A 27,347-nucleotide genomic window follows, 5' to 3' on the forward strand; every position below is an offset into this window, starting at 1 on the left:
GCTGGGCTATATAAAATGTTTTCCAATCCACTTTGGCCACGTGGTTGTCAAATGACAGATTGCTATCAAGTTTGTTCCCCAGGTCCCCAATTACTTCTTCTGTACTTAATGGCTTAACACCTATGTGGTACTTTGCCACCAATGTGGAGGTGTGGGTATCTTTGATGAATATTGATACTCCCCTCCTTTTGTTGTTTGGTCCAAGTGTTGGGGCCGACAAGAATGGTAACAGGTATAACTTGGTAGTGCTGGTGTGCTCTTGGGAAACCTGAAACAGGTTTCTGTTACTGCACAGATATCGATGTCCATAATGCTAAGTAGAGTTTTGAGTGTGTGTATCTTGAGGTTTAGACTTCTGGTGTTGAGTAGCATTACTCTTAGTTCCTCATCCTTTGTGATACGTATGGATGTGGGTTTGCCTTATGAGCCTTGCCTAATAAAGGCACTATGGGTGTAGCAAGAGCCTTTGCCAAAATCCAAAAGCCCAGGGGTGACTGGTGCAAGCTGTCCCTAGCAAAGCATTGTGGCTTGTACAGCATATCATCCCAAGCTGACAGGCATTGGATCATCTTTGAATGACACCAGTACTTCAGTCAATTGTTGAAAGTGATCATCTTGCCTTGATATTGTGGCATCATTCTTGGTGAGGGTAAGATGCTACTCAAGGTCAGGGTCATACTGTCTTGGGCTACATGCTCAGAGAGCTCCTTTCTGTCTCTTTTCATGTAGTCCAGGGAGGTATGTGTCAGGTCATTCACACCAGCATGGACAATGAGTGAGTCATATTTGTACTTGCCTTGGAGTTACTTGAGTGCTTGTGTTATGTGGCGGGTCGTAATGCCCGACAGGCTGCACACTGTGACCCTCTCCTCGTTCAGCCTGGTGAACGTGACGTCAGTGTGCCTGATGATAGAGTCACCCATTACAAGTGTATGAGGTGTGTTGTTTACTGTTAAGGGCTGTGAGTGTTCAGCACATTGGCTTTGTGAGATATGTGTTGCACGTGTTTGGTTTTGGGGTAGCGGTTGCTTGGGTGTCTGCTTTGGAGGTCTCTGCTGCTTAGGCAGATCTTTATTTTGAGCCTCCGAGTATGTTTTTCTGTGATTATGTGTTTGTTTTGCTGTCGTGGTAGGTCTATGTGAGACTGGAATTGTAGTGAGTGTGGTTTCCTTCTCCACCTGACTGGTTATGGCAGTATTGAGTAGAGAGAGCCTGGCCTCCAGTTTGGTATATGGTTGCATCACTCACATGTGTTTGAATTTGTTGTTAGGAGGAGGGGGTTGTCTGTGTACATGAGGCTGTTATAACATTGCCTCTGGATTACCACACTCACCAGCTGGACTGGAGAGGAGATTGACAACTGACCTTTGGACATGCTAGAATACTATTGTGAATTCCGTAATAATTGAAAACAAGGTCCAGTGGGGAGTGAGGGTGTACTGATATTAATTTCTACTGCTGACTGATATAATAGCATCAGTGAGCCAGTGCCAGGTAACTTAAGTGCAATGTGTTACAATGAAGTAAATGCAAAAACGACAAGCAGTCACTTTATGTCAAGTGTAACAAGGAAATAAGTACAGTAAGCAATGCAACTATCAGTAGTAATTCACAGAAGTGCTGAGAAGCTGTGTATTATGTGGAATTAGTGTACCAGTGAAATAACAAGCTAACAAATAACAAGCATATAAACAAAGCTAGATTCAGGAGGCTTGGATGTAGTGTATGCTACAGCAAACAAGATGTACCAATGTCAGTAAGATACAATTCAAATATGCAGGCACTACAAACCTTAAACCAGAAGTTCCCAGCTATGAATGGCAGAGTACAGCCTATTCTCACACAAGAGTGCAGACCACAAACCTTGTTAATGTTAAATAACTGGCCTGAAGCCCAACTGCTTATACCAGAACTAATACACTTGGACACTGGGCTCTCAATCAGCAGTTCCCAACTTAGAAGGATGAAAGCTACCTGTCCTGCCACCACAGTGCTTGCCACAAACCTTCCTAATGTAAAACAACTGGTCTGAAGGCCAAGTGCTTAATCCAAAAGACTTAGAATGATAGCTACACTTTAATCAAGTTACAACCAAGCAGTAATAACTACAATTTAACACTTTATGTATAGAATGTGTACCATATATTGCTGACATACTCTGCTGATATCCTGTTTGTGTACTTTTCCAGGAGATATGGCTCCAAAAGGAACCCTGCCTACTCTGCTGCAGAGGAAGTGATCCACCAGAGCCTGGTGCGTGACTATGACATCCTGTTTTCAGGCACCACCCAGAATCAGCAGGAGAGGTCTGCACTGTGGCAAAACCTTGTCAGCAGGATAAATGATGTTGGCATGCATGATAGGACATATGAGCAGGTGAGACATCACTGCAGTGATTTGATTAGAAATGTCCGCCAGCGTGCTGCAGATATCCGCAGGCAACAGGTTGCCACAGGTGGGGGGGTGGCCACACATCCCCCCCTCACCAGACAGGAGGGGCTACTGCTAAGTGTTGTGGATCCAGCCCCAGAACAACAACAGCATCAGACTTGCATCATGATGGAGGTTGGATCCACACAGCAACAACACACTGAGCGTGCAGGTAAGATGCCATATGTACATATGACTGTTCTGTACACTGTTACTTCATGCATGCATAAGGTGTGCACGTGGTATGTATCTGTCATCATGATATGTAATTGTGCATGTGTGATACTGACATTATGAGCAGCTGATGTGTATAAGGGAACTGGTGTACTACTGTACTGTATCATATGCGAAACAAATGGCACACTTGTGCCCACTGACATTACTTCTTCATATTTCCAGGTCCCTCCCATCTAGCAACGAGGCAGGCCATACATGCTGGTGAGTGTGTTTATCATTACCTGAAAAACAATTTATAATACTAGTAAGAGTAATATAACTCTGTAGTATACATGCTGGTGAGTGTGTTTAATAATATCTGCAATACTAAAGTTAATACTAGTAAGAGTAGTGTAATTCAGGACTGATGTGTGTGTGTACTGTGGGGTGTGCATGTGTGCAAGTGTGCCTGTGCCCATGTGTGCATGTGTGCGTCCATGAGAGCATGTGTCCATTTCTGAATGTGTGCATTTGTATTGAAGTGCATCACCGTAAAATATGTGTTGAGACTGTAACCTGTGTTCCCTGTTTTCCTCCCATAGGTTCTGGTGTTGCTCTGGTGACCTGCAGCAGGGAACCTGAATCTTGTGCCCCAGGTACTGATGATGATGAAATGTCTATAATGGTGCAGGAAGGTGTGTCTGGGTCCACCATTGGTCAGCCAATTGACAGTACACAGCTGTCAACCCCTTCAATGCACACAGTCATCCTGCCGTTACATCCTTTGTCACCATTGTCCCTAGGTGATGGATAGTATGCATTGGGCATAGATCAGGGTAATGTGATACCTGTGGTACATGCATCCCCACAAAGCAGCCATGAGCAGGGTCCTCCAATGGTACCACGCAGACAGTCGCCCATGGGTTCTCGTGGGGGCATCCGTGGCCGTACTGCCTCTGGCCGACGTGCCCAAGGAGGTATGTCAACCTCCACTATGTTTCGGACTGTTATGCAGGCACAGGCACATATGGAAAGGTACACCAGACAGGGTCTGAGGGAGCTGACAGCATGTCGCACAGCCATGACAGATGGCATGCGTGACATTGCGAATGCTATTCGTAATTTCACAGATGTCATTGACAGACGTTGTGGGGACATAGAACAGCTGCTCCACAACCAGATGTCCATGGGCCAGGGCGATGGTGTGTGTTTGCGGTGCCGACGTGGCCGTATGCCAGCAACAGTACCAGCTGGCAGTCGCCGCGGACGACAACAGGCCCACTCACGCACCTCAAGTGCCAGCAGCAGCCCCAGCAATGCTGGGTTAGTGCTGTCATCAGGACGCCCCAGGAGACCACATGCACATGGCTCTGGACAGTCCCAACAGGGAACTATATCCAGTCAACACACACCTGCTTCCGATGACAGTACCCAGTCTGGGTTAGTACCAGATACGGTCCGTAGCACCCCTGCCAGGCACAGGTACCATGTCCGTGCCCACAGACACTGATCTGGATGACCTGACAGGTGCAGTCTGTGGCTGTCCACAAAACCCTGTACATGGCAGCCATTATGTGGGACTGTGTGCGTGCTTACAGACATGCAGAAATTTAACACCTAGGGCAAACACATACACACACACACTGCACCAACACTGGTCCACCCTGTACTGCTGCCCCTCACAAACACACATACACACACATGTCAATTAGTGATACCAGTGGCTGGCTTGGGCATACCTAACCCACACCCTGTGCATATGATGACACTATGCCACCTCCTGCATACTACAACAGCAGTGCAGGAAAAGGTAAACATGTTGCTGATGCACAGGGTGACTACATAGATGTGTATAAGTAGTAACATGTTGGTAACTGTTCACTGTTCCACTATGATTGTGTGTATATCCCAGCATTCCTGCTGCAGTAACTGTATGAATGTCCTGAATAGTTATCTGCACCCATACTACTTACCAACGTGTACCACATGCACACCATCACATGCTACCATTGACTATGGGAATGTGCATCATGTGCTGTATTGTAGATTCAGCTATATGTATCTGTTCTGTCACACATGCATTTACACACACCCTGCTACCCCCACACATGCACACGCTCACCTGCCATTTCCATTATTTATTACCCTACATGAGTAGCTGTCGACACATGACAGGTACACATTTGAAAAGTGCACTATTTGGATTACTACCGATTTCCCCCTCTACCTGTACTCACAGGGTGCAGGCAACCTCATTAGTTTAAAAGTGTAATGTGCATCAGGTACTGTGGTTCCCTGATTGCCACATCCAACATGTTTTCCATATGGAAATGCACACACAGAAACATCCCACATCCACACACTTGCCACATTCAGGTTTCAAAACACTATCTAGGTATGTTCTGGTACATGTGCATGTTACAGTAGCATGTAGCACTATACTGAGTACTGGCAGTTGTCTGTTGTCATGTTTGTATAGGGTGCTGTCAACATCACTGTTTGTTAAGGGAAATGTGCACCCTGCAGTGTGTAGCCCCATTTGGCAAAAGCCACATCCCACCCCCAGCATTGTGCACACACATTAAAAAACACATACTTTCCATTTGCAAGATTCAAACCCCTACCTCACTGTGTTATGACACTAGAGACAAACACATTAGCAGAGTGCGCTATTTGCATTAGTGGGCACAATGCTTTCTAATGCTGTACTTAGAGGGTGCTGACATCATCTGTGTTTAGGAAGAGGGATGTGCACCCTGTAGTGTGTTCTCCCAGTTGGCAAAAGGCACTTTTCCTTCACAGCATTATGCACACACACAAGCCCCACTCACATACATTCCCTTTGAAGGATTCAACCCCCTACCTAACTATGTTATGACACTAGAAACAGACACGTTAGCAGAGCGCGCTATACGAATTACTGGGGAGCTTTAATTCAGGTAATATAGTTATAGAGTGCCGACATCATCAGTGTTTCAAAAGGGGAATCTGCATCCTGTAGTGTACTTTCACAGTTGCTAATAGGGGCATTTCCCGCACACACATAGATGTGTTTGAGGTTTGCATATGTGGGGGATCCAGTACTCCAGTGTGATTAGTATATGGTTCGATTGCAACAATGAGGGATATACTTCAAGTGGTGAGCATTTTGTACTCATGTTTGTGATGATCAGGTCTAGTATATTTTCCCCTCTTGTGGGAATGTCGACTACTTGTTCCATAGCTAAAGAGTTTCTGAACTATGGGAACCCTAGAGCTTGGGTATTGTGGCTTGAGTAATGTTCACAGTCTATGTTTGGGTAGTTGAAGTCACCCAGTATGATGGTGTTTGCAGAGAAATCTATACTCTCCTGTGTAGTCATGAAGGCTGTGTGGGATTCCTGAGTTTGAGAGGGTGATGTAAGAGCTCCTCTGTGTCTCTTTCCATGTGGTCCAGGGAGGTACATCTCAGGTTGTTCACACCAGCATGGACAATGACTGCCTCATACTTATACTTGCTGTGGAGTGACCTGAGAGCTTGTGTTATGTGGCACATTCTATCACCCGACAGGTAGCTAAATGTGACCCTCACCTTGCTCAGTCTGGAGAGTGGGACGTCAGTGTGTCTGACTATGGCATCACCTATTATAGGTGTGTCACACATTGTGTTTGGCCTTATGGGCTGTGCCTGTTAAGAACACTGACTTTGTGAGGTCTGTGTTGCTTGTGATATGTGTTCATGTGGGATGGAGCGTGTCTGGCCATGTCATTTCTGTCCGTGGTCTGGTAAGTATCACCTTTGGTGACATAGGTATTCATATGTCAGCTTTTGAGCATTTGCAGTGTTACCTACTGAAAGTGGTACAGCTTGTTTGTTGTACAATGGACTACATGCCGCCCACCTTACAGTAGCTATGTTTGCATGCATGTTTCCTTGCAGTTACCCTGGAATACTGATCTGACCTGCCATGCAGAGTTACACAGCTTCTGTGGACTCCTAGTGACATCTGCATAGCTTACTATATGTATGTTCATGTCTCACTTGACAGAATGTCACTGTTTCTCCTGTTCACATGTATGTTGCCTGTGACACATTGCATATGACTTACCTGGCATCTGTCCACGTGAGCAGTCATATATGCCACTGCAGGACTCTAAACCTGATGATGCACACACTCGAAACATTCCTCAGCATGGAGAACATTGTTATCTGTGCAGTAACAGATACCGGATTCAGGGCTACCAAGAGCACCCCAGCACTACCAAGTTATACCTCATACCATGCTTTTCAGGCCCAAAACTTGCACAAAACCACAAAAGGAGGGGGTGTATTGATATTCATCCAAGATACCCACACCTCCAGGTTGGTGGCAAAGCACCAAACATCAGAGACTATCCATATGCAAGTAACAATGGGTAAAACTGCCTTCCAGGTTATAGCCTGCTACAGACCACTTTCACAAACACAAGAACCACACTTGGCCTTTCTGAAAACAGTTGGAAATATGTAGGTCTGTCCATACACCATTATAGTGGGTGAGTTAAACTACCCAAACATAGACTGGGAGCATGACTGTAGCTCCAACACCCTAGCCCAAAGATTACTAGAATTTATATACCAAAATGCTATGGAACAACTTGTTACCACTCACACAAGAGGGGAAAACATACTGAACCTGATCATCACCAACATGGGGACTCTATGCTCCAGACCAGAAGTGTATCCCTCACTGGTAAGATCAGACCATAAACTAATCTCACTGGATATTCACATCCCAAGGCCACCCCCTGCACAGAAGAATACAGTCAACAACTCATGTAAAGCATGTTCACACTCCTCATAAATTATGTGGAAACCTTCAAAGCCCCAGGCCTGTTGAAAATATGGACCAGACTGCAGATACCTGTATAAAGGCATTCTATGGACACCTTCAGGAATGCATGGATCATGCAATCCCAAATAAAAGCAAGACCCAATCCTCCAAAGGCAGACGTCCTGTGTGGTGGACACCAGCCATAAACAAACTATACAACAGAAGGTTGAAGCTACTAAATGATACAACAAACTCCAAAAATGTGAAGGCATCACTGATGAGTATTAGAAGAAAACTACAGGCACTCATAAGATTGTCTAAGGCCATCTTTGAGAGAAGATTCCACAAGACACTGAGGATAATCACAAGGCTTTCTTTAGTTATGTTAGGAACCTGGGTGGTAATTCCCAGATATGCTCAGAGGTACTCCAAGATGTCAAAAGAAATACCAAGCACACAGACATTGCCAACATCCTAGTGGACAGATTCACTGCTAACTTCTCCCCCCCCTCCACACCAAAGGGGCAAATATTTCTCCCAGCAGAGTGCTGTCCCCCCCTGACATCTCAGATGCTCAGGTAAGAGCTGCCCTCTCCATAGCAATAAACACTGCATCAATGGGACCAGACAGTGTCCCAGGCTGTGTCCTACATGAACTCCAAGAAGAGCTATACCCAGACATAACACTACTGTTCAATCCCAGCCTTACTACACGATATGTGGCCAAAGAGTGGTGTACAGCAACAGTGGTCCCTCTACATGTAGGTGGTGCCTTAACAGATCCTGGACACTATCGCCCCATAAGTCTGAATAGCTTGGTCTGCAAAGCTATGACAAGGATCATCATGAACCTCAGAAATATAGATATTGGGGACCTACAGACACTGCATCATACACAGTTTGGCTTTGTTGATGGCAGATCCTGCCTCTCAAACCTGTTTGATTCCTTTGAAACAGTCACCAAGGCCACTGTCAAGGGGAAGGTGGTCTACACAGCCTACCTGGACTTTTCATAAGCCTTTGATACAATACCCCACTTGTGCATTCTAGGGAAGCTCACCAGTGTACATATTAACCCCTATGTCACTACAGATATTGCACAGTGGCTCAAGGGCAGAACACACATGGTTAGAATTGCTGGAGCCATGTCAGCCTCAAAACCAGTTACAAGTGGTGTCCCACAAGGCTCAGCCCTGGGATCTGTCTTGTTCAGTATATATTTATCAGAGGTACAGGCCAACATGGAAGGACTGTGGCTGAGCAAGTCGCAGATGACTGCAAACTGGACGCCATAATCAACTCTCCAGCCAACACACGCATCCTCTAAAAGGGCCTCTTAGAAACAGATGACTTGTGCCACAGCCATGGCCTCAAGCTGAATGCCAAAAGGTGTATAGTCATCCCCTTTGCAAAAACAAAGTGACCACAAAGTACCACATATGTGTTAATCCATTAAGTACAGACGGAGGAATTATGGACCTTGGGGTACACAAGTTGATAGCATTCTCTCATTTGACAACCACATGGCCAAAGTGGTTAGAAAAACATTTTATATAGGCCACCTCATCATGAAGGGATTCACATGTAGATCAGGGGAGGACATTGTGCCTCTTTACTCATCCCTCATCATGCCCATAATTGACTACAATGTCCCTGTCGGCATGCACCTTTCCAGACACCTGCAGCAACTGGAAAGACCACAAAAGTACCTCAACAAGAGGATCAAAGGGCTCAAACAGATGCCACATACTGACTGGTTAAAGAAACAGCAGCTCTACTCAGTGGCATACTGCCTCTTCATAGGCAATCTGTGCCTGACATATAAAGCCATGTCAAACCCTAACTTAATGGTCATGCTGCACCTCAGAATATCCAAATCCCATCAAGCTACACGCTGGAAAGACGTGAACCTCAGGAGTGATATACATAGGACATGCTGGAGGGACACATTCATAACTCAGAGGCTCCCTTCACTCTGGAATATTATCCCAATACAGGTTAGGCAGAGTCACTCAGTGACTGTCTTCAGGAGGAATATTAATGACTGGATGGGACATTGTAGGTTTACCCTGGGTATCACTTATGTGTCACTGTTAGACAGAGGCACAGTATACCAACCTTGGAAAAGGGCATAGCAAGATAGATTTACAATGCATGGTGAAAGCCACACACATTCTGGCTAGGTTTATAAATGCCCTAGGGCAGATAGCCTAGTATGAACCTATGAACCTATGTATCTTGTTCACCATTGGCCCTATGTGCTGTTAATCACCAATGCAATCTCAATACTATGGTAGCATGTGCAAAGGTCAGTTGTCAGTCACCTCTATGGTATAGTTGTGGAATATGTGAGTCATGTAGTAATGTCACAGCTGCCACATGTACACAGTCAACCCTATCCCCTACCCATGGATGTACAACACATGTATGAGATGGAAACACATAGCCAAACTGTGGACTGAGCACTCTGAACCCAGTACTGGCATAACCTGTCAGGTGGCATGAAATACTACAGTGACTGCAATACCAGTCTGATGTAGACCTACACTGACAGCCATACAAGCACGGGAACACACCGGGCCATTCGTGGAGTCTAAGAATGGCATCCTGCCTGAGTGGCAGACACCTCTGCAGCTGGCACACAGGCATACGTTAGGCCTGAACACAGCACGCATAACACATAGCACACAAATCCTGTGTGCCAAACAAGCACAGTCTATACAGCTATACAACACTACTGCTGCAGTTGTGTTAGGTACTTTTATTGTCCGGTACAGTGAGGTCATGCTCACCAAGCTGGACAAGGTGAAGGTCACAGTGATATGCTCATGGGGCACTATGGTTCACCACATAACACACGCATACAGGTCAGTCAGATGCATGGACACATATGACTCAGTATTGTCCATGCCACTACAGCTGATGTGTGATGTCCCTCACTGGAATACATGATAGGGAACATGGAAGGGCTCACTGAGCAAGTGGCACAGGCTGGTAGAACCCTGACCTTGGTTGGCATCATACCCTCACCAGGAATGCTGACATATTACTGAATGCTAATGAATTACTGTAGCTACAACACCCTAGCTGAAAGGTTCTTAGCATGCGGTCACTGCATTGCTATGGAACAACTTCTTACCACTCCCACAACAGGTGAAAACATGCAGCACCTCTTCATCAACAACATGTAGACTATATGCCCCAGACCAGGTGTGTATCCCTCACTACTAGGTTGATAGCATCTACATCTCACACTGTATATACACATCCCACATGCAGCACCTGCACGGAAGACCACAGTCATAATGTTACCAAGTGCAAATACCATGTATTCACATGTGGCAGGCATCACACATGGTAACTATTGAAGGTCACAGGTACATATGTGTATTTGGCACACACATACATCATGTGTGCATTGCCATAACTGGTTTAATCGATGTCATGCATTATTGTGAGAAACAACCCGCACACATGGGCATTCTGTGTGAGCAAAACACACTTGACATGTCTGGAATCAAAAGCCATAAATAATTGTGATATTGTTTAGAAAGGGGTATGTGCATCCTGTAGTGTGTTTTCCCAGTTGCTAAAAGGGATGTTCCTCTCATACACACTTACCCCCCCTTCACACAAACTTGTCACTTGCTGGATTCAAACCCCTACATAAGCATGTTATAACACTAGAGACAGAGGCATTAGCAGAGAGTGCTATTTGGATTGCTGAGAAATTTCATTTCTCCTGTTATACTTATAGGGTGCTGACATCATCGGTGTTTAGAAAGTCGAATGTGCATCCTGTGGTGTGTTTTCACAGGTGCCAAAAGGGATGTTTTTTTTATATACACTTACACAAACCCCCCCTTCACACACACACTTGCTGGATTCAAACCCCTACCTAACTATGTTAAGACACTAGAAATGGACACATTAGCAGAGCACACTATCCGCATTACTGGGAGATTTGTTTTCTCCTGATATACTTATAGGGTGCTGACATCATCAGTGTTTAGAAAGGGGAATGGGCATCCTGTGGTGTGTTTTCACAGTTGCAAAAAGGATGTTTCTTTCATACACACTTGCCAGATTCAAACCCCTACTTAACTATGTTATGACACTAGAGACGGACGCATTAGCAGAGCGCACTATTCACATTACTGGAAGATTTGTTTTCTCCTGATATACTTATAGGGTGCTGACATCATCAGTGTTTAGAAAGGGGAATGGGCATCCTGTGGTGTGTTTTCACAGTTGCCAAAAGGCATGTTCCATTCATACACACTAACCCCCCTTCATACACACTTGCCACTTGCTGGATTCAAATCCCTACCTAACTTTGTTATGACACTAGAGACAGACGCATCAGTAGAGCGTGCTATTTGGATTACTGGGAGATTTCTTTTCTCCTGATTTACTTATAGGGTGCTGACATCATCAGTGTTTAGAAAGGGGAATGAGCATCCTGTGGTGTGTTTTCCCAGTTGATAAAAGGAACATTTCCCTCACACAAACTTGCACACAGACCAACCACAATCACCCACACACAAACACTCTGGATAAGCTATCATTCCCTAGGGCAAACAGCCTAGTGTTGACCTCTACACCCATATGTTTAACTGTCAGATGCACATTATTTGGTGCTGATAGCAGTGTTTGCAGGTCTTTATTGCCATAACATTTTCTGTTTGTATGAACAACTTGTGTATCTGTGGACGATGTTTGCATATGGGGGAAATCCACTATATCATGTATGTCTCTGTAGTCATTTAAGTGTGAGCACTGGTCAGATTGCTATAATGTTGTTGGTTACTGGAATAACACGTACATATACCAGATATATGTGGCAAAATGCTAAACTGATATTTGGACTGTGTGTGAGCATGCCCAGTTCAGCCTTCCCATGGCATGTTGTGTGAAAGATGTCTCATTTATCAAAGTGTGTGAGCATGCCCAGTGTGAGCTTTCCATATGTTGAACTCTGCAGCCCATCACATTTGTGGATGAGTGTGAACTTCAACAAATATCTCCTGTTTATGGTTGTGTGTTCTGTGCCATGTTGTGTAGTTACTGTCCAAATGCTTTTTGTGTGAACACAACAGGGATTATACTGTGCCTGCAGGTTTTGCATGGGATACTTTGCATACAATTGTTAACATCTGTTCATACTGACCTAATACTGTAGTACTGTATAGTGTAGTGGTTCAGTACTTTCACTGTGGTGGACAGTATCCTGGGCTTTAGTCCTATCACTGCTTTACATTTCCATAGTGAGCACAACAGCCTGGTTAGGGTCCAGTTGTGCACATCTGCACAAAGGCGGTGCCTCTACAGACCCTGGTAATTACCGCCCCATAAGCTTAACAAGTCTAGTCTGCAAAGCTATGGAGAGGATCATAATGGAGCTCATAAACAAAGATATAGGGGACATGCAGACATTGGACCCGTCCCAGTTTGGCTTTGTCAAGGGCAGATCATGCCTTTTGAACTTGGTCAACTTCTTCAAAACAGTCACTAAGGCCATTGATGAGGGAAAGGCAGTCCATACAGCCTACCTTGACCTTGCAAAGGCTTTCAACACAATACCCCACTCGGGTATTGTAGAAAAATTTACCAACTTAAATGTAAACCCATATGTCACAAGATGGGTTGCAAACTGGCTTAAGGACAGGACCCACATGGTTAGAGTTGCTGGCGCTATGTCAGACTCCAAGCGGTCACAAGTGGTGTCCCACAGGGCTCGGTCCTTGGCCCCTATTGTTCGGCATCTACTTCTCAGAAGTACAGGCCAACATGGGAGGACTTTGGCTGACAAAGTTTGCAGATGACTGCAAACTGGGCACCATAGTGGAAAGTGCATCAGACACGGATATCCTTCAGAAGGGACTCACGGAAACTGATAGCTGGTGCCAGAGCCATGGCCTGAAGTTAAATGCCAAAAAATGTATAGTCATACCCTTCGGGAAAAGCAAGGTAACCCCAAGCTACCATATAGGTGGCAATCCTCTAAGCACAGAAGAGGTTATCAGGGACCTGGGGACCCAGGTTGACAGTGGCCTTTCTTTTGACACTCACGTTGCTAAAGTGGTTAGAAAGACCTTCTACGTTGCCCACCTGATCATGAAGGGATTCACATCCAAATCTAGTGAGGTCATTGCTCCCCTGTACTCTTCACTTATCAGACCAATGATCGAGTACAATGCCCCATTCGGGATGTATCTCACCCGACATCTGCAGCAATTGGAGAGACCCCAAAAGTCCCTCACCAAAAGGATAAAGGGACTCTAACATCTGTTATATGCTGCCAGATTGAAGAAACTCCAGCTCTATTCAGTCGCATACCGTCTACTCAGAGGTGACATGTGCCTGACATACAAGGCCATGTCCAACCAGGAATTAATGGACATGCTCCACCTCAAAAACTCCATATCCACCAGAACCACTAGGGCAAGTGACTTAAACCTTAGCAGGGATATAAATAGGACATGCTGGAGGGATAGATTTATCACTCAGAGAGTCCCTATGCTGTGGAATAGAATCCCAGTCCATGTGAGGCAGAGCACCTCGCTGGCTCTGTTCAAGAGGAATCTTGACCTGTGGATGGGAGATCGTAGGTTTACACCGGGAATCGTCTCTGTGTCACTGCTGGACAGAGGCACAACAAACTAATGGGCACAGTATTGTTTCCATATAAGGGGTGGCGTAAGCCACAAAACTCTGGGCTAGGCTTATAAATGCCTTAGGGCAGATAGCCTAGTATAAACCTATGAACCTATGAACCTATCTGACCATGTTGCATTATCTTCAGATATTAACTACTTACAACAGCCTCATCCAACATCAGTAGTGTATTCCACAACATGGGCGTACATTGGCAAACACTACCGATGTGCCCTAGGCCATTTCTAATGCTAGTCAGAGAGTGTGTTTGTCCTTCGACACATTGTAAGTGTAGTTTGCCATGACATATGTCATGTTTAGTATACTGTGCCTCTGTCTACCCGTGACATAACAGTAATACCCAGGGTAAACCTACCATCTCCCATCCACTCATTAAGATTCGTGTTGAGGAGAATCAACGAGTGACTCTATGGATAACCTGTACTGGTAGTTTACTCATGCGTGGGGTGGCTTCTGTGTTATGGATAATGCAGTACAGCTTGTCCTATGTATGTCAGTGCTGGGGTTCAGGTCCCTCATGTGCATAGCTCACTGCCATTCAGATTGTACAAGGTGCAGCATGTTCATTGATTCCAGCTTGGACATGGCTTTCTACATCAGGCACAGCTTGCGTCTGGGTGGCCAGCATGGCAGTGTGTGGAGTTGCACTCTGTTTAATCAGGCAACACATTACATCTGTTCAAGCTCTTTGATACTCCTGGTGAGGTACTGTTGTGGACTTTACAGTTGATGGAGGTGTCTGCTGAGGTACACCCCACAGGGGCTGTTGTAGTCAATTGTAACGCTGATGAAGGATAACTGCAGAACCACAATGACCTCCCTTATCTAGATGTCATAACCTTCATGATTAGGTTGGTATATGGATTGTTTCTGTTAACACTACAGCCACATGTTTGTCCAATGCAGGATATCTATCACCTTGTGTACCCAGGTCTGTCATTACATGTTAAGTATGTAATGGGTTAACACCTATGTGGTAATTGGTGGTCACTTACTGTATATCCACAGAGGTTGACTATACAGTTTTCTCCATTTAACATGCTGACATGGCTATGGCACCAGTTGTCTGTTTTTATGTGGCCCTTTTGTGGGATGCTTGTGTCAGCTGGAGTGCCAGATATGTTGGGTGGTTTGTTGTCCTCTGCAAACATGTTCAGGCACAGTCCTTACATGTTGGCCTGTACCTATGGGGCATATATACCAGATGGGGAAGGTCCCAGGACCAAGCTTTGTGGGATACCTGTTATATGTGGTTTGTAGTCTGACATGGCTGCAGCATGTCTGACCATGTCAGTTCTGTCGTTGGTCTGGTTTGCAACCCCTCTAGTGACATAGGGGTGTATATATAAGCTGGTGAGCATATCTATATTGAACACGTAGGGTATTGTATGGAAGGCTTTGCAAGGTCCAGCTACACTGTGTGGACCACATTGCCCTCATCAGTGACCTCAATTACTGTTTCAACCGAGTCACACATGTTTAGGGGCAGGGTCTGCACTTAATAAACCCACACTGGGTAGGGTCGGGTGTCAATAGATCCCCAATATCTTTATGTCTGCGGTACATGGTGATCCTTTCCATAGCTGTGCAGACCAAGCTTCTCAGGATTCTGTGGTGGTTGTTTTTAGTATCCATTCAGGCGACACCTTTCTTGAGAACGACCACTGTTGTTGTACACTGCTCTTCGGGTACATATCCTGTGGTAAGGATGACATAATATCAGGGAGGCAGCAGTCTGCTGGGAAAGATATTTTGCATTATGGGGGGGGGGGGGATTTGCACTGTACCTGTCAGGATGTATGTTGGCAATACGTGTGTGTGTTTGCTATGTTGTTTGTAATATTTGTGTGATCCAGAGCATATCTGGGAATTCACAACACGCTTCCTACCATCAGCTGCAGCAGCCTTGGGGTTATCCTTAGTGTCCTGTACAATTTGTATCATAATAGGTTCATAGGTTCATACTAGGCTATCCACCCTAGGGCATTTGTAAGCCTAGCCACAGTGTGTGTGGCTTTTGCCACCTCTTGCTATGTGAATATTATGGCCATTTATGATTTACTTAGCTGTGCCTTTGTCTGGACATGACACAGTAAAGACCCCCAGTGTACATCTACAATTATCCATCCATTTTGCAAACTTCCTGTTGAAGAGTGTCAGTGAGGGGCTCTGCCTAACATGTAGTGGTATTCTGTTCCAGGGTGTGGAGAGACTCAGGGTTAGGTATCTGTCCCTCCAGCACATCCTATTTGACTATGTGTTGAGGTTGACATCTCTGACTCACACAGCTCCGATGGCTTTGAGTTTTCTGGGGTGGAGCATGTCCATTACTTCTGTGTTGGACATGGACTTGTACAACAGACATACAATGCCTCTGTGTAGGCAGTATGTGACTGCATTCAGCTGTAGTGTCTACAGCCAGGCAGCATATGACATATATTTGATACCCTTTCTGTCTCTTGGTGAGGTACCTTTGAGGTCTTTCTAACTGCTGCAGGTGCCAGGTAATGTACATCCCAAATGAGGCATTGTACTACAATATGGTGTGATAAGGGAACAGTATAGGGGCACAATGACCTTTGTTGACGTAGATGTGAATCCTTTCATGATACAGTGTCCAATATAGACAGTCTACCTAGCCAAATTGGTGATGTGACTGTCACATAACAGGTTACTGTCCACTTGTGTCACTAGGTCCCTGATTACTCCTTCCACACATAATGATTTACCACCTATGTGGTAATTTGTGTGTACCTTGTTTTGTATTTGGTGGTATATTCATACTGTCCACTGTCTTCAGGACAGTGGGTGGGGTTCCTGTGTGTAAGAGTGTGGTCTGTAGCATGCTACAGACTGTACAGCAGTCTTGCCTACGGTTAGTTGCACATGGGTGGACTGCAATGACATAAGCATTGTCAGTTAACTGGACGTATAGGTGTCTGTGCTGAATATGGATACTCACCCTCCTTTTATGTTTTGTTCCAGGTTTTGTGGCCATAACACATGATATGTGGTATTACCTGGTAGTGCTGGTGTGCTGTCACGAGGCTTGCAGCAGGTTTCTATCACTGGACAGACATCAATGTTCTCCATACTGGGGAGGGCCTCAGGAGCATGCATATTGAGGTTTACACATCTGGCATTGATCAGCATTACCCTTCTGTTTCTTTCCAGTTTTGTTTTCTATGGTGGTGGGTTAGTCTTTTCAGCCTTGCCTACAAAAGGATCTCTGTAGGTTGCAAAAGCCTTAGGCAATATCCAGACGCTCATGGGTAACAGGTGCAAGCCATCCCTGGAAAAGCAGCATGTCTCACTATGGAGTCACCTATTACAACTGTATCAGGCATGTTGTTTCTCCTTCTGTCCTGTGACTGTTTGGCACACCAGCTTTGTGTACTATGTGTTACATGTGCTATGTCTGGAGGTTGTTTTATTGGGTGTCTGCCTTGGAGGCTTGTGTTGGTGTTGTGTGTTTGTAATTAGGGCCTCTGGGAATGTTTTTGTGTTTATGTGTTTGGTTTACTGTCATTGTAGGTCTATGTGGGACTGGGTTTGTGGTGTATGTGGTTACCTTGTCCTCCTGACTAGTATTGACAGTACTGATTTGGGGGTGCTCAGGCTCCGGTTTGGCTACCTGGTTGCGTCTATCACATATATTTGTATTTATTGGGGTGAGTTGTTGTTGTGTGTGTACTTGAGACAGGTGTCACATTGCCACTGGATTCACAGATTCTACTTGTTTTGCCTGGCCTTAGTGGATTGTATGTGTGGACACATTTTATTTCCATACTAGTGATCACTGATTACTTCACTTTTTATGTTTGATCTATCATGTGGTAGCTTCCTCATTCTCTTCAATGGTTTAGTAATTGCTGGAGTCCAGCATGCCAGATGCCTGGGTGTATGGCATTGTGTCTTGTTGTTATTTGTGATTGCAGACTCCAAGCACTCTTGGCTGTGTTCATGGTATGCCTGTATAACATGCTCTGCAGTGTGTCCCATATTCTGGACTTGCACAGGGCCTTTCATGGATTCCACATTGGTTTGTAGGGGTGCAAGCTATGCTTTATACATGTGTTTCACTGTGGTATTCTGGCCAGGGACTGGGGTCGGGATGTGTAACTACAGTGTGATTACTCTATGGTCTGGTCTTACCAGTGAGGGATACACTTCTCATCTAGACATCCAGTACACATATTTCTGATTATCACATCCAGTATGCTTACCCCTCTTGTGGAAGTGTTACATTTTGCATGTTCATTTTGTTTGATGGATTCTGGGAAATTGTATACAAATGTGTCGGTGCTAGTATAATACAAAAAGTATAGTGACAAACATCTCAAAAGCTGACTTCACACTTCTTCAGACTGAGATGGTATCCTTTAAGCCCACTGGGCCAGTGGAAACCACAACACACAATGGTGACTCCTTCACAGACGCTTTCTATGGACATCTCCAAGAAAGCATGGACCATGCAATCACAAATAAAACCAAGACCCTCTCCACCAAGGGAAAGTGGCCTGTCTGGTAGACCCCAGCCATAAACAAACTGTATAACAAATGAAGGATACTAATGCAAGACAGAGCTACATCTCCTAAAGGGAAGGCAGCTGTGATCAGCACTAGTAAAAAGCTACATTCTCTCATAAAGACATCCAAGGTCAACTTTGAGACAAAAATCACCAAAGACAATAAAGATAACCACAATGCCTTCTTCAGTTATGTCAGACACCTGGGTGGGAACCCTCAGATATGCTCAGAGTTGGTACACAACAACATATATTTCAGTGACCTGACAGATATTGGCAACATTCTGGCAGACAGGTTCAGTGCAATTTTCCTCCCTCACCCCAAAAGAAGATAGTTATCACAGCTGAATGTAACCTCACTATCATCTCAGATGTCCATGTGAGAGCCGCACTCAGCAAAGACAAGAACACAACATCAGTGGGACCTGCTGGTATCCCCAGTTGCGTGCTATGTGAACTCCAGAAGGAGCTAAACCCGTATATACAAATGCTATTTAACCTTAGCCTTGCTACAGGATATGTACCTGAACACTGGCGTACAGCAACAGTGGTCCCACTCCACAAAGGAGATGCCTCCACAGACCCTGGGAACTACCACCACACAAGCTTAACCAGCCTTGTCTGCAAAGCTATGGAAAGAGTCATTATGGAGCTCTTAAACAGAGACATTGGTGACCTACAGACCCTTGGTCCCACCCAGTTCAGCTTTGTACAGGGCAGATCCTGCCTTTTCCACCTAGTTGACTATTTTGAAACTGTCAGTAGGGCCATTGATGAGGGCTAAGCAGTCCACACAGCCTACCTGCACTTGGCTAAGGCCTTTGACACAATACCCCACTCAGGCATCATAGACAAGCTCAACAGCTGAAATATAAAACCATATGTCACAGGATAGGTTGCAAAATGGCTAAGACACAGAACCCATAAAGTCGACATTGCAGGTGCTTGTCAGATTCAAAGCCAGTCACAAGTGGTGTCCCACAAGGATCTGTCCTGGGACCCCTCTTATTTGGCATTTACTTTTCAGATGTGAAAGCAAACATAGGAGGGTTGTGGCTGACAAAGTTTGCAGATGACTGCAAACTAGGCACCATAGTGAATACATCAGCCAGCACACACATCCTACAGAATGCCCTCACAAAAACAGATAGCTGGTGCCGGAATCATGGCCTGAAACTGAATGCAACTGATGTGTACTCATCCCCTTTGGGAGGAACAAAGTACCCACAAATCAATACATAGACAGCAACCCACTGAGCACAGAAAACAAATCAGACACCTGGGGACCCATGTAGATAGTGACCTCTCGTTTGACACCCATGTTGCCAAAGTGGTTAGAAAGACTTTCTATCTTGCCCACCTTATCATGAAGGGTTTTCCATCCAGATCAAAGGAGGTCATTGTACCCCTATACTTCTCCCTTATCAGGCCCATGATTGAATACAAAGAACCATTTGGTATGTACCTCACCCAGCACTTGCAACAGCTGGAGAGACCCCAAAAGTACCTTACCAAGAGGATCAAGGGTCTACAACACATGTCATATGCTTCCAGACTAAAAGAAATCCAGCTTTATTCAGTAGCATACTGCCTACTTACAGGTGAACTATGCCTGACATACAAGACCATGTCCAATCAGGATTTGGTGGACATGCTCCACTGCAAGCAATCCAAATCCACCAGAACCATGAGAGCTAAAGATGTGAACCTCAGCACATACATGTATAGGACATGCTGGAGGGACAGAGTCATAACTCAGAGGCTTCTCACACTCTAGCAAGGAATCCCAGTTCATGTTAGACAGAGTCCCTCACTGACTCTCTTCAAGAGAAATCTGGACAAGTGGATGTGAGATTGTAGGTTTACCCCAGGGGTCCTCCCTGTGTCACTACTAGACAGAGGCACAGTCAAGTTATTCAATTAAGTAAGGGGGTCATAATGTGTCACTACTAAGTCAGAGGCACAATATTCGGAATCTATTCTGTACACTTATTACCACTATAAGGGGTGACAATAGCCACATCACTATGGCTAGCCTTATAAATGCACTAGGGCAGATAGCCTAGTAGTAAACTATGAAACTATGAAACTATGGTGTATGTGTAGGTATTTTCAGTCAAGCAATATAATGTGGTTTGGGGGGCTTGATATCTTCCTGTATTCCAACATAGGCCTGGTGCAGTTCCTGCTATTAGGACAGTGGTCTGCAGCAAGCTATATAGTAGTAGGCAGTTTTAGCCATTGGTATTTGACCATGGCTAATCCATGCTGCTTCTTGTTGTGGTACCAACATGGGGGTGTGGTTATCCATGACATTTATTGCTAGTCACCCTCGTTTTGTAGCTTGTTCCATGTTTTTGCAGCTATACATCACTGTATGAGGTGTGACCTGGTAGTGTTAGGGTGCTGATGTGGGCTTTGACCCAGTTTTCTATTACAGCACTGATATCTACATTCTCTATACTGTGTGCTTACACTGCACGCATCTTGCTGTTTATACTTCTGGCATTGGGTAGCATTACATCTAGGTTCCTATCCCTTGTGGTACCTATGAAGGTGGGTTTGTGTTTCTGTGGTTTATGACTGGTGAGGGTGGATGTTAGTCAGGGTCCTCAGGTGTGCATATGGTACATGGTGTTACATTACTTAACACATGGCATTCATGCCTCAGGTGGTGCTGCAGGGCTGCCTCTGTCGGATGCACATACTACACTCCCTGTACATGTTTGGAAGCAGGTTGTGTCATGTTAGGCATCCCTGTTACTATATGAGTGAGTCGGAGGGGGTATCAGTCCCAGTGTTCCTACTGAGCCAGTGTATGTGCTATGCGTTGCCTCTTTGCCAAGGCCAAGGCATACTGGGCACGCCTCCTTCTGCCTACTGGGGCAAGGTCAGGTTGTTCCTCCTCCGAGTCACCCTCTGCCTGTGGTGGCCTTGGCAATGGTGGGGGTATGTTTGGTCCAGCCCTATGCTGGTCCTGCTGCAGCTGTTTCCGCAGGATCATATTATGTAGCATAGCACATATCATGATCATTTGGGTACATGTAGTTGGTGTGTACTGCAAGGCTCCACCAGATGTATCAAGACACCGGAACTGTGACTTGAGCAGCCCAAACACACGCTCCATGACATTACGTGTTTGTGCGTGTGCCTCATTATGGCGTTCCTGTTCAGGTGTGTGTGCATTTCTGATGGGTGTCATCAGCCACGGCTCAAGTGCATAACCTGCATCCCCCACTAGGTGTCCGTGTGGGAAGTCCCCACTGGCAAATGATTGGCACAGCTGCGTCAGATGCCAGATGTGGGAATCGTGGTAGCTCCCAGGGCAGCCAGCACACACATTCATTATTATGCCCTGGGCATCGCACACGACCTGGCAGTTGATGGAGGGGAATCCCTTGCGGTTAATATAGGCTCTACCCCGCTCACCGGCTGGTGCTTTGATGCGTATGTGCATGCAGTCTATTGCACCCAGTACCTCAGGGTATCCCGCTATTTGCTGGAAGAGACGCATATTGCTGGCCAATACCTCACGGGCATTGGGGAAATATACATGATCACCGACATGTGCTGACATGGCATCCAGGAACTGGTGCAGTACCCTGGAGGCTGATGCCTGTGATATCCCCATCATATCACCAGTTGGTCTCTGGAAGGTACCTGTTGCTGGTATTCTTACGCCAACACATACCTTGGTTTCCACTGGGATGGGTTCCCCTCTGTTGGTTCTGTGTGTGAGACGTGGCCTGCACAGCTCAACAATTTGCTGCAGAAGGTCTCTGTCCACTCTGTAGCGCTCTACTATCTCCAGCTCATGTAACCCATGGTAGGTGACCCTGGGCCTGTATACTCTTCTCCTTCTCCTCACTCTGGGTTGTCTGTCAGCATCTGCATTGTCACCACCCTCAGCAATTCACCTATGCCTGATTATAACAGCTATGGCAGCCCCTAGCATTTCTGCTCTGAGTTCAGCTTTTTTCAGTTTTCAATTCTGATAGCTTACTCCTTTCTTGCAGTATCTCTTGAGAGAAACACCCTGCACTGCTGTTTGCAGTGTTTTAAGTGCTAGGTTGGGCTTCTAGTCTGCCTGTGTAATTGCCTGCTTCCAATTGTTATCACGAATTAACTCCAGCAGTATCCTCTGGCAGCTTCCTTGTATTCTGGTTGTTAACTTTTTCCTCTCTGTTTCCTCAGGGGGAACAATCTGCACACCAGCTTAAGCACGCTCACAGTTACTTAAACGAGCACACATCCTTACACAGTTTGAACTGGGCTGATTCATGGTAAAACGCACGCACATTGCCTTACACACGTGCACGCCCGCGCAAACCGTTGTAAACGGTTTGCAACACGCTCCCATATGTTGAACCTGCCTTACACATGCACTCACGCATGCATGCACGTATATCAAGAAAGTTTGAGTGTAAGGATAGTGTGCACCCTCTATTTCTTGACTTTCCTAGTGTTCTGTTGGGACACACCTCTCTCCCTGATGTCTGTCATCTGTCACGTTACACTGCCCTCCAATGTGATACATTTATTTCTATCATTCCCCCCGTGATGTCACCTACCTCTTACTCTATTCCTCCCCCTTCTGTAACTCTTACACTACTCAAAGTGCTCATTACCTATGTGGCAGTGTGATTCAGTATTGTAACCCTCATTTACATAGGATTGCCTAGTAATGCTTAGTTACATCTCTTACACTGAGCTTCCCCCCCTTGGCAACCACTACACGGTGGTCATATTGTTTTTGGTCTGCTAGTCCCCGCATTGTCATTCCATGTAATACATAAAACCCACAATTGTGGGCTTATAAGCTTCGGTTTTCACTTTTAGGCAGCGCACCCCGTTTGCGTGGGTGTGCGCTGCAGTTAAACATCAAAATCCCCAGAAAAAAAAAGTTATTTTAAATAATTTTGAATCACTTTTTAATGCCAATTGCCACATATTTGGCCATTGGCATGCTAGATGACACATATGCACCCTTTATTTGGAGCTGACATAGCTCCGTTGTCAATTTTGCAGAAATGTACTCAGTTGTCAGCTGAGTACATTTCTGCAGCTAAAACGTCCATTACACGGACTGGTTTGGGCTTCCTGGATCACTCAAATACCTCATTTGCATATCTTTGAGCTGCAAATGAGGTATTGAGCATTTCCACGCCCAGTCCGTGTAAGAGACGTGTTAGCTGTCTCTTACACGGAGGTTTGGGATGTTCCTGGATCAGGAGGCTTACACGGAGGCTTACACTACTCTTAAACTCCGTGTAAGCCTTCGTGAATCCTGCCCCAAGTTATTCCAAGTTCACTCATCAAAAAGCGTGATTCTATAAAGACATTTAACAAAACATATCTTACTAAAATATAAATAATTAAAACATTTTAGCATTTAAAAAATACATATGCAAAGTCCTTAATAACAAAGTGCTAATAAAATATATAAAATGTAATATATCTATAAATTATGTAATATATACTACCTACATAAAAATTATTAAACAACAGAAGCAGAAAAAATATACATTAATAGTTTAAGCAAACACCATTGATGAGTGAACTTGGAATAACTTGTTTTTTATTCTTATGAAAGTGATAGGGAATACTCTTTTGATATAAGTTCCCTATGTTTTGTCTAATGTCTAACGTAAACCAATGATTTCTAAGCAAGCAAAGTCTGATTTACATTTCTGCTTTCATTTGCTAGCCCAGACCAATGATGTTTGAGAAAGTGAAGTTTAATTTACATTTTCCATCCTAACTTGCTAGTTAAAGCTAGGTTTTGTCTAATGTTTAAAGTAAACCAATGATTTTTAAGCAAGTAAAGTCTGATTTACATTTCTGCTTTCATTTGCTAGCTGAGACCAATGATGTCTGAGAAAGTGAAGTCTAATTTACATTTTCCATCTTAACTTGCTAGTCAAAGCTAATTAGAATAACGAAACACATTGGATGATGAAGTGTTTGTATAAGCACTTGTATTGGTTAGAACAAAGCAGCTTGTTTACATGTTTTTTGTCATTGGCTGCTATATGCTTTATATTAGATTGAGATGTGGCTCTTGAATGTGGATCTGAAGAAGGCTTTGATTGCTGAAAGTGCTAATCCATTGTTTGTTGATTTTTGTCTTGTTGAGATATAGCTCTGAATAAATCATTGAGATACAATTTATGGTGTGGTGCATCGCTCATCTTTTAGTTATTATTTATTTTTAAATAACAGGTGCAGTCATCAAAGTGGGTATAACTGCTGGTGGGGGTGGGGGTGAGGGGCTCTCAGTGGAAGAAAGTATCTTTTGTTCTTATCATCTGGTCATTTTAAACCGTCTTTAGTCTGGCTTTGCAGGACTGTTGCATGTGTATGTGTGTGTGTGTGTGTGTGTGTGTGTGTGTGTGTGTGTGTGTGTGTGTGTGTGTGTGTGTGTGTGTGTATGTAATTAAGTTGAAATACTTTGGCTACTGTGCTTGTGTGTACGAAATTTGAAATATGTGACTTTGATCATTATTAGTGTCATTCATTTTTTTTTTACACAGACATCTGTGAAGGATGCAGTCAACAATGTAGATATAATTCCAGTGTTTGAAGGATGTCTGTGGATAAAATGACTGACACTGCTGAGGTGATAACGTTAAATTGTTATTAGTCTCTCTTTGCAGGGTTAGTGTACATTTGTGTAATGCAAACAGGAATTCTTTATAGTGACCATTTTTATAGCAATCAGACATGTAAAGTATATATATACATGGTCAGTAAAGTGACTGTAGATCAAAAACAACACCCTTCAAGTGATATAAAAACACCAATAAAGAAAAAAACACTGAAAATAGCAAATGAAGGCACTGGGAACCCATGCTAAGGTGTTTTTTATTTAAAAGTGACTGTAAATGTTGAGTATGGATATTAGTGGGTTATAATGACAGTTTGCGTGGGCTTTTATAATTGAAATGTTTTGAAACAGGTACTTTTGTCATTGTTGGTTCATATATTTTGTTTTACTGTTTAGTGGGAAAAAATTTCAAAACTAGAAATGTAAAATGCTCTAACAAATGTTGCTGTATTAAACAAGAAGTATAATTTAATGTGAAAAGGTGAATCAAAAACATGCATTTATGCATAAACTTAAAAATGTTGACCAGGAGTCTATTGTTTGAAAACAACCCAGGGCCCAAGGTACACTTAATCTGCCAGATGCATATTCAATGAATATGAGCTACAAGGGAGGAGGAGTTTAGTGTTGCTTATGCTAAGTCTGTTTTCAGTGTGAGGCTACTTTGTATTGTTTAGCAAATAGGCATCAGTGTTTGCGCTATAAAATCTGAAATAAAAGTTAAATTAAATCTAAATCTCTGCAATCACTGCATAAGTAAAAAAAATAATATGCACATTGACTGATTTAAATTGAATTTCTGGTAGCTGGAGAGAGACAGAGAGAGGCAAATAATGAGACACTTGAATAATTATATGAGTGTGGGGGGATCCATTGGCCTACTTAGGGCCCCAGTTTGACCATGATCTTGTCACAACCAATGCCATAAAAAACTACAAAACTGGCACAAAGCTTGAAATAACAGAATTCATTTGTAATCTGATGCCACTAGTATAAACATTTGTAAAAAAAAAGAGACCTGAGCTAACAAGAGTACTTTATATATTTATATTACAATAAATGTGATGGTTATGAACTACCATAAAATCTAATACATGCTGATAAGTTAATCTTTAGTGATATAAAATAACTGCAATAACAGTATGCATTTTTCTGTATAAAATAACCACTTACCAGGATTTCTTAGCTTTTTGCTTCTCAGAACTGAAAAAATGACCAAACAATTTCCAATAATGTCTGCCACTATTGTGAAACTCATCACAATGGTCAGAATCCACTTCTCTGTAGTTGAAGTCTCCCTTGCTAAAAGGTCACTATGATTTGTTCCTTGGATCCAGCAATCAGCACAACTCATGTTCATGACAGACATTTTAAGAACTTGCTGAAAAATATTTGTCATAAGAATATAAAGTTGTGTTTCTTTTCAGGAATGTGCATTATCATATCATATGCAAGCAGGGCAGAAAATACATTTGCAAAACTGAAAACAGGTCATGCAGTCTGTCAGTGCTAAAATTTCCAGGCTCATTTAGACTATATTGGAAATCTGAATGGCCAAACCAGTGAAAACAATATGTCTTGCCCAAGGGCTTGGTGATCTTGAAGAGAGCTATATAAGTTAGGCCTGTAGGGCATAGACCACCATGCAGGGTGAAGGGATGTGGGAACTATTTCCCTCCACCTAAACTATCACCATGGAACTGTCTAATCAGCCTTTAATGATGAACCAATCAAGTTATATTAGGATGGGCAACAATATAGTGTCCTATATCCACTCAGAACATACAACAGTTTTATTATTCTTTCAGAGACCCCCCCCATAATGGTGATCAACACTCTCTTGCTATTAGTCTTGAACCATTTCCTTCCACTATTGTAATTTACACTTTATGACCACTACCAGGGACAATTCCAGACACCCAGACAGGTTGCCTTATCACTAAAGTTCCTCCTGCAAACAGACGTGTGATTCTACAATATCATACTAATGAGTAGTACATGCTTCTGCGAATGAGTGATAATATAATTTAGAAAAACAACAATGCTAGTAACATGTAGACAGCATTAAGTAGGGTTTGACTGAAATAACTGACTATGTTAGGACCAAGCTTAGTTATATAGTGGTGTTGTCTTTTTATGAATGAAGATGATTTG

The 27,347-nt window shown here is 44.0% G+C and overlaps 1 protein-coding gene across 1 annotated transcript in view; it reads right to left on the reverse strand.

Annotated features, from left to right (window-relative positions):
- LOC122808252 (melatonin receptor type 1C-like) overlaps positions 1 to 26,562 on the reverse strand; it is a 182,054-nt gene extending 155,492 nt beyond the window's left edge. The window contains exon 1 of the mRNA XM_044079216.1: positions 26,367 to 26,562. Coding sequence (XP_043935151.1) covers positions 26,367 to 26,562 — 196 coding nt within the window. The remainder of the gene's footprint in view (positions 1 to 26,366) is intronic.
- Between the last annotated feature and the right edge of the window lie 785 nt (positions 26,563 to 27,347).

Source organism: Protopterus annectens, chromosome 8.part0, assembly GCF_019279795.1.
Source record: "Protopterus annectens isolate FY-2018-M chromosome 8.part0, PAN1.0, whole genome shotgun sequence".
NCBI classification, from domain to species: domain Eukaryota; kingdom Metazoa; phylum Chordata; order Ceratodontiformes; family Protopteridae; genus Protopterus; species Protopterus annectens.